Consider the following 14,388-nt stretch of genomic DNA (forward strand, 5'->3'; position numbering starts at 1 on the left):
CCAACGTATTTCTCCTCCTTTCAGTAAAACGCTGGTCAGCCAAGCGCTCGCAGATAGGCAAGAGATACACTAGGAACAAGTATTTTCTACCTTACATCTCTTTTCTTCATTTTCTGCCTCTTATATTGAGGTCTCAACTCCCCTAAAGAAATATAAAATTAAACTTTAGGTTTACTTAAGCAGATCTAAAAATGGTATAAAAAGTATGCAATTTTTTGGGAAATCACATCAAAAGAAATCCAAAGAAATAATGTAAGCAGCTAAAATTCATGGCAAAAAAAATTTAATGTATAAACAAAATTCTTTTTTTCATAACTGTAGAAATATAAGAACTATAAGGACAAATTACAATTTGTGTGGCAGACTGTTCTATTAATGGCCCCCAATGAATCATACCTCCTGCTACCTGCATCCTATGCATTCCCTTTCACACTGACTCTAGACTTGGCCCTGTCACTTGCTTTGTCCACTGGAAGATGACCGAATATGATGGAAGTTTAGGCTTGGTAAGGCCTGTACGTCAGGGCTTGCCCTCTTGGAATGTTTTCTCTCTCACAGGAAGAAGCACAGTGTAGCCTACTGAGGATGAGAGGCCATGTAGAACAGAACAGTCAAGTCACTGAATCCTGAGAAATCGTAAAACTTTCTTGTTGTAAACCACAGAGTTTTGGGGTGGTTTTTACGCAGTAATGGATAAGGGCTACTTTCTGTAGAACCTTATCATCTCTCTGTCTGTGTCTATGAAAGAGCAAATGGATAAAAATTAAATAAACAATATTTAATTTGAAAACACACTTAAGGTCTCTCAGCAAACTTTAATAATATGAGACCTGCTGTAGTCCTGTTGTATTTTCCCCTTTTCCCCTCTAGCTCAGCTATTTAGTTAAAATTTAATTATTTACAAGAATCACCATTTTAACTATTATGCTATACATTCTATAGGTACAGAATGTAGATCTATATCAATGAACAAAGAGTACACGATAAATATTTTTATTTTTAAACACTGAATTGTACATTTTTTTCATATAAAAGATTCTAGCCTGTTTTTAAAAAATAATTACACTGCTAATAGTATCTTTATGTTTTTTACAGAAGCCAATTTTCTCTAAATTTTCAGCTTCACTCCATAGCTTTTATAGAATCATAATCTCTTGACTATATTTCCAATGTCCTTTAAAAAATAAAAATTCATACAAGATAATTTTATTTAACACATTAAAACTTAACAGGTTACAGTATAACTGCCCAGCCTTCCAGCTACCACTGGCACTTTCCCCAGCAGAGAGAAGCCAACATGTTGGAGTAACTAATTCTCTGTTTTTACCTTTATTAAAAAGAGGTTTCTGGTAGTCAGAACAAATAATCTCTCATTTGTTGCTTGAAAGCCTAAAATAGGATCACTGGTTTCTAGGCTTGCTACTTGCTGCTTAGCAACCTGCCCTACTTGCCGGCCTTCCTTTCTGTTGTAAAGTACAGTGGACATGGGAGTGGGCTGGCGATAGATAAATACCCGACGAAGGCACTCACAAAGGGCTGCATACGAGTAATTTGGAGCACAGGCAAAAAATTTTTTGTCTCTCTTTGATGCTTGGACGTAGCCTGCCAAGAAATAAGACAAACAAAAGAAAAACTGTAAGTTAAACAGAAGGAGAAAAGTTGTGATTCATTACTAATTAAAATGCCTAAATTAAAGCTATACCATAAATACTCAACAGTGAACCACTAATGATTAGCAACAACCAACCTCTCCCAATTGGTACAAAAATACAGTTTTGATACCTAAAGAACAAAACAGACATGGCTTCATCTCTTCAAGAAAGGAACTACATAGCACCATGTAATGTCCATGAATAGTTAAAACACTAACATCTAAACATTTAAATGCTGAAAACATGCCAAAATATCTTTAAATGCCAACTTAATAATTAGGTTCATCAATCACAGATGAGTCATTATACCACCTTTTTTCTTTTTTCTGAACAAATATGAAATGTTTAGAGGACACCATTGTAAGTTACATCAGGAGTGTGTTCATAATACAGGCCCCATTCCTGAAGGTACCAATTGCACAATATGTTTTCATTATTTCTATGCTAGTGCTTTTACCTACCAGTGCCAACACTGTAACAGAATTTTGTTGTATTTCAGCTCCCGGAAGTAGAGCCTTGAGGCTACATCAAGCTTGAAATAAAATTCACATATCTAATTTTAAAGACTTCATTAGGAAATCCCTTGAAAACTACTTAAACTTTGAAAAAAACAGTATTAATCTTTTTAACAATTATCTTTACAAATTAAAAAAGCTGAAATATAAATTAGGATTTTCAGCTATAACATGTAATAAAGACTGTAACACTAATGTAAATTAAGTTCACCAAACAATGAATGAGCAAAGGAAGCTCTGAGCGCAGGCAGATAAAATACTGGTGTTTTAATATTAAGCAGAGTTTGAGAAGGAAAAATGGGATGTAGATTCCTATTTGAGTGGCTTAGAATTAGTTCTCTGGGTAACCCTGACAAGATTAATACTGTATATAATATCTTCAGACTACATATCTACTATAAAGTTGATTTAACTTAAACTCAAGCACAACACAATTCTGTACTAGGGGATCTGGGGATACAAATGGAGGATCTGAGCATGTAAAAATTATGATAAGAGTTTCCTCTTACTAAAAAAGGGGATAGAGAATAAAAAAATAGGAATTATAGTGGAAAGGCTAGAAATACGCAGTTAAATTATTTAATCAAACTTTATTTCAGGTCATAAAAATCCATTTGGAGTCTCAGTTAACCAGTTTAGCAGCTATATTATTAACTCTAAGGGACCGTGACAAATCTACTCTAGTTTGGGTTGTGCACACACAGCAATCAAAATGTGCGATTTTACTTACCTTTCAGTAAAGCAGTAACTGTGGCTAGTACACGTGAAAAATTTCTCCCACACAATACTAATGTATTTTGATATAAAATCAATTATTGCGTAAGTCTACAATTATGTAGTTTAAAATTTTCCCAGCTCTAGTTTTAAGACTGGCATTTTCCCTTTTAGTGGAATAAATTTTATTTCTGCTTATCCTCATTTTCCCTAAGTGTCCTCATTTAGAATTGCTCTCTGCACACGTACATCCCAGGAAAGATGCCTCCTGACGTGCGTTACCTTAGAGCAATTGTGTAGTTTTGAAGATTACTCTGAAGACCGTGAATACAAGTTCCATGGAGGGTACAGTCAAATTCCTGGTTCAGATTCTAATACGTATAGCTTAATTGGAATAAACAGATGACTGATTACCACATTTCAATTGTTTGGATAACCACTTTGATTTCTATTCTGCATTGATTTTCTGTACAAGCATGAAGACAGATGAGTCCTACTGTTCCAAAAGTACTGACATTCATCAACTATAGTCAAGCACCGCATTATAGCAGAAATCAATCCCAATGTAATTAGGACAGCTCAAATTTTTTAAAGGGGAAAAGAGCTTACTGTATACCTAAAGCATTGAAAGTGGCGATGTGCTCCCACATTTCGTCTTGTTTGCTGGAGTGTGGTTGCCAGAGTAAGGCATCCACATCATGGCGCAAACAGAAGCAGGGCATTTCTTTAGGATCCACTATGACAGAGAAGAGGTACTGGTTGCTTCCAAGATTCACCTAAAATAAAAAGTAACAAAAATGATATCTTACTCAACAAATTATTTAAAATGATGATGGCAAAAATACTTTATGTCAGCATCTATTCTAGACTTTTTATATACTTAATTGATTAACTCTTCATAATGCCCTGGGAGAAATGTGGTATTGCTTCCTACATTTTCAAGCTGAGAAAAGTGATGCCTGGGGCACTCAGGTAACTTCCCAAGAATAGCCTGGTAATAAGCCGTGAAGCTGAGATTTGAACCCAGAGTTTATGGTCTTAACCACTATGATAAACTACCTCTTAACTGTGAATTACTAGTTTAAAACGTGATATAAAACACCAATTTATAAACAGAATACTTTTTGAACCACAGTATACGAATACAAAGTTTACAAATGCTAGCTTGTAATAATAATTACCAAGAATAATGATAGCTACTAGGATTCACGAGCACATTCTATATGTCAGATATATTATAATTTCAACAACCCACAAGGTTATTATCTTCATTTAATAGATGAAAGGACATATGTGGATAGCTTTAGTAACTTGTTCTAGGCTACACAGAAAAATCCTAATGCTGACATTCAAACTCAGGTCTGTCTGTTTACAAATTACTTACTTTGGTATAATGTTTAATTACAGTATCAATGTCAAGAATGTTTACTATGTTAATAAGCTTTATTGCAATATTGAGGCCTAAAGAAATTCATTTTAATACAAAATAATCAAGTTGAGACTCAACCGGATTCCATCTACAGGAATACTTCTATTAAAGGAAACAGTTTGCACTGATAGTCTTTATTAGAAATGTTATCAGTTTAAAATGTCTAAAGGCCAACAAAATCACGTCCAATGCAGAAAACATGAAATATGCATAGTACCTGATAAATACTGAATTGCTTCCACCAGTTTTAGAGCAGAAAGGAGAGTAAATGGTTAACATTAGCCACAGAGCCCTGACCAGTATTCACTAGGGGAAGCGTTGGTGGGGTTGGGGGCTCTCCAGCAAGAGGATTTCCTGGTACAGCTGTGTCAGCACACAGTACTGGCTGAGTCAGCTTTATTTTCAAAATCACCAACTAACTGGCCTTCTTTTATAGTAAGCTTGATGGACCTGATACTGCTACAGCCCCCTTCCCTGCAACAACGGCCCCCCCTCACCCCGCTAGCTATTCTCACTTGTTTACCAATGGCTTTCACAGAAGAATAACTGAAATACAAATATGGGTTGAAATAATATTTTCATAAAAATGCATTTACTTTCATAAGCCAAGTGCCTTAAGGATGTGCTGAGCACTAACAATGAAAAGGGCTGTTGTCTAATCCTCTCATGCCTGAATGCACGACAGAACAGAGGGCCCTGAACCACCAAGTTAAAGGAGAACCACTGAGAGCTCACTACTGAAAATAAGAGGATGGCGGTGCTGGTCTCTTGTGATGGACCCCTCACTCAGACTTAGATATTATCTCCCACTCCCACATACATACCTTATATATACCTCCAACAGAGTAGAGTCAAAGTACTATTAATTACAAAAACAGCAATCTCACATCACGTGATTTACTTCTGCCATACCTTTGACACAGCGTTCTACCTCCTAGATAGAATGTCACACTGATGCCATTTAACATCAAAAAAAAAAAGTACTTTCTCTTCATAACGCTCTACGTAAGATTTTGGGCAAATAATAAGTTTTAGTAAGATGCCATGAAAAAGACTTTAAATATAGTTTTCACAATTAAAAGAATTAATTTACATTAGACAATTTACTTAGTTGGAAAACTCATTCTTTGTTAATGCCAAATAAATGTCTTATTGCCTTAGGAAAAACTGCTTCAATCTATAAACCCATTAGCCAATAAAACATAACTCCGTATTTCTTCTATTCTCATGTTTATGGTAGAAAAGGTTATATTTACTTTTGAAGTACCAGTGAAGACTACAATTGAATAAAATATTCTCAGAGAAAAATTTGAAACATGAATTTCAAGTAGTAAATTGTCTTTTTCTTTTCTTCGTAGAACATTTAGCAATTAAAGACTTCTGAAGATTAAATGTCAAAGTGAAGACATTTAAACAACCCTTAATCACTGCTATTACCAAATTAAATTAAAAAGTAGTATTAAGAGAAAGGTTTTATCTATTCAGAAACAAAGTATTTGTTAGGAGACCAGATTGAAAAATTAATGACATGACACTTTAATACAAAATTCATATTCTTTATGTCAATAAATTGCTAAGTTTTACTCTATTCTTACTGTGCATGAAATACTGAGTTGATCTGTATCTTACTACTTTGTAAGTAAAAACACTCCCTGCAGTTACTTTCACTACCACCACTCAAAACACTTCTGAAACCAGATGTGTGGGTTTTCCACATATCAAACTATTCTTCAACACCAGCTGGATGTCCTACAGTTCAATTCAGTTCTGAAAGAGTCTACTTGGAGATAGCATCAGATTCCACATGTTAAGGGATCGGTCCCACAAAACTCCCTGCTCCATCCCACTTCAGATGCCAATGGCATGTCCCAGGCTGTCACCTGTACTACTGACTGATTGGTTATGAATCAGGGTTCCAATGACTCCCTCCTTGGGTTTGATAATTTGCTAAAATGCCTCACAGAACTCAGGGAAACACTTCACTTATGTTTACCAGTTTATTACAAAAGGATATGATAAAGATGAACACCCAAGTGGAAGAGATGCATAGTGAGAGCTATAGAGGATGCACACCAAGCTTCCATTCCCTCACCAAGCTCACCACCCTCCCAGTACCTCTATGTGTTCAGCAACACAGAAGCTTTATGAACCCCGTACTTGGAGGATTTTTATGGAGGTTTAACCACATAGGAATGATCAATCATTAATTCAGTCAGGCCCTCTCCCCTTCCTGGAGGATGAGAGGTGGAGCTGAAAGTTCCAAGCTACTAATCACGGCCTGGTTCTTCGAGTGACCAGACCCAATCTTGAAGTGATCTAGGAGCCCACCATGAGTTGCTCCATCAGAACAAAAGACACTCCTTTCATCTAGGATTGAATTCTAGGGGACTTAGGGGTTCTGTGTCAGGAGCCAGATCAAAGACCAAATATTAGAACAAAAGATGCTCCTAGTGCTCTTCTCAGGAAATTACAAGGGTTTTAGGAGCACAGTGCCAGGAACTGGGGAAAGAGACCAATATACACATATTTTCTATATATACATATTTCACAACTACTTTATTTAATCTTCACTTCCTGAGAATAAGGAATATAATCCTGATTTATAGAAGAGGAGACTAAACCTCAAGAGGTTAAAAGATTTAAGTTAAGATGCTAATGAGTGGTAGTTAGGATTTAAGTTCAATGTAGTTCCAAACCCATGTTCTTAATCACTATCACTGCATGCTCTTCCAAAGCCCATTTTACAGTAGTTACCAAATAACCACCAGAGTATTTCCCTGGCTAGGCACTATTTCAGATATGGTAATCCACATACTATAAAATATGTGTATATTCTGCTTGGTCAGTTAAAGTCAGTTGTGAAGTTGTGCATGTGTGGCATGTTTAAAGTTGGTGTTTATAAACAATGGCACAGAAGTCTTATCAAATCCTGAGTTGCAACTTTGAACACCCATTCACACCCCAGTAACCACATCTTACTACTTTCCTTCTTCAGTTCCGATACTTAATATTTCTATTTTAGTGTGCTGCTGCATATATTTATTTAACATTTTACTTCCCAAATGCCAAATTCTAACCAAAATACACTTCTTTCAGGAAATTTTATATTTTGAGAAATCTGTCATTTACAATATAGAGTTCTGACCATTTGTTACAGTATTTTTTCCTAAAACTATAAGAACATATACTGACTTTTCCACATACAGGTAATTTTAAATTATCTAAAGTCATGACAAGTGAAATCAAGGAAAGAGAACTTGCAACAAACATTGCAGAAAGAAGTACAAACTGTCGATAAAGTACTACAGGATTCCTAAAGTGGATGTGCCACTGACATTCCAAAATATTGCAGTCTCCTTCAGTGACAAGCCAACTCATATCCTCTTTTTCTTTTTTATCATTTTTTTATTTTAAATTACAGTTGACACACCCTCTTGAGTACACCAAGAAACTACATTTGACCAGGTAGATCTTTGCTTTCATACAATACACTTATCTGCCTTTAGAAAGAAGATGGACTTAGTACTTATTATTGGAGCTGTTCAATTTAGAGATAGCTATTCCACTTATACCCAAATAGCAATAGTTATGTAATTTTACTTCACTGAATCTTTGCCTATATTTATAAAAAAATGACAAATAATAGAAAAATGAGGTTTTTTTGTTGTAAAAAACCAACTCTGGTCTCAAATATAATCCAACTGAACCAAAAATAAGACTCTTTAGAAGGTTCCAGTTCCAAATGGAGAAGAAGAAGATCCTGAACTCACCACCTCATGTGAACACACCAAATCTACAGCTATATATGGATCCATTTCCTCTGGGAAAACAATAACAACAAAAAATCCAAAACTAGCTGAGCAACTCCTACATATCAAGCAAACTACAAAATCCCACCCACTCCTGGCGTGGTGACCCATAATCAGAAAGGAACTCGAAACCCCGAGCTTCATTCACCCTGAAGAGCAGCGAATTTGAACCCAACACATCAGGTACTATAACTTTTAATACCTACATCTGAGAGACGAGGCTCTAAAACACCTAGCTTTAAAAGCCAATGGGCTTGTATCCATGAGACCTCCAAGGTTATAATGAACTGAGAAACGGTTCTTAAAAGCCCCGTGCAGACTGAAAACTGCTCAGACTTTTCTGTGAAAGGCTTACGTGCTTACCTTAAAGCATTGGCATGGGATGCAAGCATCTAATTTACTACACATCTAGGGGCCTAAGGAAACACTTTCCAGACAAGCAAAAGCTGAAGGAGTTCATCACCACCAGACCAGCTTACAAGAAATGTACACAAATTCCTTCAAGTTGAAATGAAAGAGCACCAAGTATAAATCTCACTAATAAAGATAAATATGTAGTAACTTTCAGAATCATCCAACATTGTAAAGGTGGTGGGTTAATCACTTATAAAGCTAGTATAAAAATTCTTTAAAAAGCAGTAAAAATAACTATAACTACAATAATGTGTTAAAGGATACACAAGATAAAAAGATGTAAATTGTGATATCAAAACAAAAGTGGTGGGAAAGAGAGAAGGGCAGATGTAGAAGTTGTAAGAGTGAGTATTTAATTTTGGTACTGCTTTAGTGGCACGTCTGCCTCGCCACTGGTCTGCTGTTCTACCTCATTTGTCTATATAGGTATATAATCTGAAAGTGCTCATTTTTATACATCCTTTGAGTACTGTAATAACTAGCGATTAGGTAAAGAAAGTTAAGTATCCAAAAAAGATGAGGAAAGGTTAGTGAATCAAATCCCCATGACACTTATGACTGGTTCCCTAAATTTTTGCTAGAATATACTTTCCCCTCAACTTCTACAAGACAAAGAAACACACTAGGCCAAACTTGGCAGAAATTTTCAAGAATTTTCTTGGCCTATATCAAAGACTGAGAGGTCTAAAAACAAAATAACCAAAGAACAAATTGTTCTCTCTTTTCTATTGCTTTTGCTTGGCCTGAGACTCCCAATGCCCAACACTTATGGTTTTAGTAATAAGACTAAATTAATTTCTACATGCAAAACTCTAAATTAGCCACTGATTTACTATGAAGACACTTCTCACATCAATAACTCTATGAAACATGCCCTTGATTATGTAGTATTATGTAATGGTTAGTGACTCCTCTAAGCAAATATATCTAATAAAGTTCTAAATTAAAAAAAAAAATCTACATCTGCAAAGGTGAGGAACACACCCCGGAACACAGGAATTACCACAAGCCAGTCCAGGCAGCATTCTTCAGTACCTTGAGGCACACCTCTCAAAGCTTTTGAACAGAACGCAAATTTTAGGGGGAGAAAAATTAACCAATTTATATATTTATAACATACCAGAAAGAGAGGTTTAAAAATCCCAAGTGAATTAAGGAGTCAAATAAAAATTCCAAAACAGAGGGAAAAACAAAACAAAACAAAACAGGAAAAAGTTAAATCACTTGATATAGAAGGGTTTCCTACATTTATAACAGTCAAAGCAGTAAGAAATACTAGAACAAAAAAATAAAATTCTTCACAAAAAAATAGTCAAAAGTAATATACGAAAAAGTCAACAGTAAAAAAAAAAAAGACTAAAACAAGATTCTATATCTTGTACACCAATTAGTAAAATCCAACAAAAAAATTGAAGAGGAAGGTAAAAATGCAGCAAAACAGGCAATAACTACAAACACTGCTAATGAGACTATGAAGTGGAAATCAGTTTATCAAGACTTAGTCTGTGACTTATTAATTTGATTTCTGTAATTCTTTATTAGATGAATACCCCTAAATACAGAAAATGTTTCATGCAAAAAGAGGATTTAAAAATATAGCAACGCCCTGACCAGTGTGGCTCAGCTGGATGGGTGTCGTTCCTTGCACGGAGGGGTTGCCAGTTCAATTCCTGGTCAGGGCACCTGCCCAGGTTGTGGGCTCAATCCCCAGTAGGGGGTATGCAGGAGGCAGCCAATTGACTCCCTCTCATCACTGATGTTCCTATCTCTCTCTCCCTCTCCCTTCCTCTCTCTGAAATCAATAAAAACATATTTTTTAAAAAAGCCAATTGAAAAATATCAAATATACAATAGTACCAAAGCAATACATTTTTTAATTGGGGGTGTGTGATGAAAAGCTGTCACTTTATGGAGTGATGATATTTATAACACAGCCAGTAATTGCTAATCAAGTCATCTTTGCAAAATATATATACATATATACTTGTTCAGTCAATTATCATTCATCTGAGTAACTTCTATCTCTTCACAAATTTTTAGAAAAATCATTATCAAGAACTTACCACATGAGTAGTTTTTAATGTATTACCATCAAATCTGCATAAACTGGAACTCTCTTCAAAGAAAATATCACATTCTTCTAACTCTTGAGCATTACAAGGAGGTTTTTCTTTATCTGGATTTGGATTCTTAAGACCAGAAAATAAAATAAGTATTGAAACAAACAATAAGAGAATGGATTTCTTCACACTTTAAAATGTTAACATTACGCTCAAAATTAAAAACTAAATTTCAGATGCATGAGCAGTAAAAATTTAATCAACAGACAGAAATGATGGAATCAGCAAAAGGTATATTGAAACAGCTATTATAAACAGGTTCTATATATTCGAAGATGTAAAATAAACATGTTGAGATATATAAGATATAAAATGGAACTAAATTTACCTTCTAGATATGAAAATATAATATCTAAAATGGAAAACAAAATAGAATTGACAGCTGATAAAGTATTGCAGAAGAAAAGAACAGTGAGCTTGAAACATAATAATAGTCTTATCTAAACTGAAACACAGAGAAGACAAAAAGATAAAAACACAGAACCCTGGTGACCTGTGGAACAATATCAAATGGTCTAATTCATATATGAGTAATTGGAAGGGGTCAGGAATAATGGAAAAAATGTTAAAGCAATAATGGCCCCCAATTTTTTAATTTGATGAAAACTTGGAGGTCAAAGCTGGGATGTGGAGTACCTAGTTACAGTTGTGTGCTCCAGCCTAGATGTCAATGGAAACAATTCTGGTGGTTGTGGCTCACTGAGAAGGCAATTTGCTGGGGCCTTTATTAACAGTGACTCAAGAAGATACGTATGTCCAGTGGAATAAAGAAAGAACCTGCCAGACTCCTTCCTCCCTTCCCCTTTCAATTACCCATATGTTAGCGATAGGAAGGCAAAAATGAAAACTTCAGGACTATCCAGGCAGCCAGTTAACAGGACAAGATTACAGAGAAAAGGGAATATCAGAAAAGAGAAGCCAATACTCTTTGCTGCTTTCCTGGAGCCATTTACTGATTTCCAAACTGAACTGAAAAACACAGGTGGAAGCAGCAGATAAGGGACTAAAGAGCTGAGTTTTGATATCATCAAAGTGCTTGGGAGAGAAAAATGAGAGATTATGGCCCACAGAGAAGCGCTACTAAACAACCCAGACTTTCAGTTGAGATTCATGAAAGTTTTTGCCGCCCGACGAGTAAGAATCAACAAGGAATAAATATCAACCATGTAGAAAACTGAAATCCAGCCTCAAGTCAGATCAGTCCCTAACGGGATTAAGAAGACCGCTGAGAGTTTGGGGGACACAGCTCAAGTAGTGTTTACAAGGATGGGTACAGCATTCAATCCTTCAGGCCAGAAAAGAAAGGTCAAAAGCCAATCACCCAAGCTTTTACTTCAAACAAACAACAAAAGGAGCAAAATAGATCCAAAGTAAGCAAAAGGGAGAAAAAGATACATGTAATAATAAAAATGAATAATATTGGAAACTGAGAAAAAAAATCAGTGGAAATAGATGCCCAAAATAATCCTGTATCTATTAAAGAAATTAAATTCATGGCTTTTTAAAAACCTTCCAAAAAAGAAAACTCTAGTCCAGACAGTTTCACTGGAAATTCTATCAAACATTTAAAGGGAAATTATACCAATTCTACACAATTTCTTCCAGAAATAGGACACGAGGGAAACATATTGTTACTCATTTTATGAAGTCAGCATTACCCAGATACCAAAGCTGGATTTTTTTTTAAAAAAAGAGAAAGGAAAAAAACACAGTAAAAAGGTAAAAACAAACTACAGACAACTTTCCTCAAAATACAGATGCAAAACCCTTCAATAATGTAAAAAGGATAATGTCATAACCAAGTGGGGTTTATCCCACAAATAAAGAGAATGCATTTGATAACATTCTACAGCTTTTCATGACAAAAATTCTCAATATACTAGGAAATGAGAAAATTTACTCAATCTGATGAAAATAATCATCATACTTAATGGTGAAATATTCAATTCTTTCCCCCCAAGATCACGAATAAGGCATGAATGCCTACTTTCATTATTTACCATTTCTATTTCACAGTGGATTAGCGGTTCTAACCAATGCAGTTAGGCAAGAAAAAGTATAAAGATCTGAAAAATACAAAACTGACTTCAGTTGCAGATGACAAGATTCTATGTTCTTTATTTTTTTTCAAAATGTAAAAAACACACTGGGATTCAGGCATAAATAACCTTCCTCATATGTAACAATATTCATTTGAAAGCATCAAGTGTGAAGAGGCAGCAACAATTATCTACAACCTCAAAACAAGCCTTCACTAGAATCACTATTGTGTCCTCAGAGCCCTATCACAAAAAATACTTGCTGAATGAATGAACGAGGGCAATCAGTCTGCATGGCTTCTTTATTGTAACAGGTCTATGAAATCAAAGTTTTATAGTCTTATTTATGAATTCTAGTGATTTCAGAAATTTTTAATTACTGCTAGCAAACATGAAACTTAGTTTCTCCATTTTGGCTATGTTTTCTTTTGACAGAGACATTTACTTCAAATGTTCTAATTAATTTTTCCTTTTTACCTTAGGATGTAACTAACCATCTAGTATAAATACTTCATACAGTTTTCTTCACCACTACAATTTCAGATGGTAATATGTCAGTTTACGTATGCTGATATAATTTTCAGTGAATGAACATATATAACTGAAATTCTGGTGTATTGCTGCTATACAATATTTGTTCAAGTTCTCAACATTATCTTAAAAAGTTATCAGAATGGAAATATAGTCACCAAAATCCCACAGATGAATAAGTAGTGTATTGTCATCATTACAGTGAATTACTTCGTCAATCAAAACCAACTGTACTGTATGTGATATATATATATACCCCTTGTGATATTCTAAGATCACCTAGAAAATTTCAATGATGATAAGTAGGTTATTAGCAAGGTAGACAATGAAATCATGATTTTTGTTCCTGTCAGCACTGGTCAGTCTATTCTTCTAAAGGAGACTGTCTATAAACAGTCGTGTGTTGCATATGACGTTTCAGTCAATAACGGACTGCATATACAATGGTGGTCCCATTAAATTATAATGGAGCTGAAAAATTCCTATTGCATAGTGATGTCATAGCCATCGTAAGGTTGCAATGGAATGCATTCCTCATGTGTGTGTGGTGATACTGGGGTAAACAAACCTACTGCACTGCCGGACGTATAAAAGTATAGCACATACAATTAAGTACAGAACTTAATACTTAATAATAATAATAAATGACTATGTTTCTGGTTTTTGAGTTTACTATACTATACTTTTAATTACTTTAGACTGTAATCTTTCTACTTACTAAAAGGTTGCTATAAAACAGTATGCCATGCTACGCCAGCAGCTGCCTCACACATCTCATGCTTACTGCATCTCTTGATTGCATCAGTATCTCTTGTGCTTGATTTAATCTTGTGTTGACGTGTATAGTGATATGCTGTACAGACGTGCAGCCTAGGAGCAGTAGGCTATACTATCTAGCCTTGGTGTGCAGTAGGCTGTCCCATCTAGGCTTGTGTAAGTGCACGCTGTGATGTTTGCACAATGACACAATCACCTAACGTGGCATTTCTCAGAACATATCAGTCGTTAAGCATGCGTGTGTAGGTAAAGAGATGCAGACATACATGCATATCCATCCTACAAACATGCCCCCCACATATATGTATTCAAACAGTGTACAGAATGGGTACTGGAATTTTAAGCCATATTCCAACATCAGGCAGCAATGCTTAATGTCTGTCTTTTA

The 14,388-nt window shown here is 35.2% G+C and overlaps 1 protein-coding gene across 3 annotated transcripts in view; it reads right to left on the reverse strand.

Moving 5' to 3' along the window:
• Positions 1–278: 278 nt before the first annotated feature.
• Positions 279–14,388, reverse strand: part of NUDCD1 (NudC domain containing 1) — a 36,891-nt gene continuing 22,781 nt past the window's right edge. The window contains exons 8-11 of one of the 3 annotated variants that reach the window (XM_016224282.2): positions 10,597–10,722; positions 3,498–3,657; positions 1,531–1,602; positions 279–738 (exon numbers count right to left, since the gene is read on the reverse strand). In XM_016224282.2, the coding sequence (XP_016079768.2) occupies positions 701–738; positions 1,531–1,602; positions 3,498–3,657; positions 10,597–10,722 (396 nt within the window). In that variant the 3' untranslated portion in view covers positions 279–700. Of the gene's footprint in view, positions 739–972; positions 1,603–3,497; positions 3,658–10,596; positions 10,723–14,388 lie in introns of those variants that run through there. The other 2 variants (XM_016224283.2, XM_016224281.2) reach the window with 2 other exon arrangements.

Source organism: Miniopterus natalensis, chromosome 16 (genome assembly GCF_054644295.1).
Source record: "Miniopterus natalensis isolate mMinNat1 chromosome 16, mMinNat1.hap1, whole genome shotgun sequence".
Classification (NCBI taxonomy): domain Eukaryota; kingdom Metazoa; phylum Chordata; class Mammalia; order Chiroptera; family Miniopteridae; genus Miniopterus; species Miniopterus natalensis.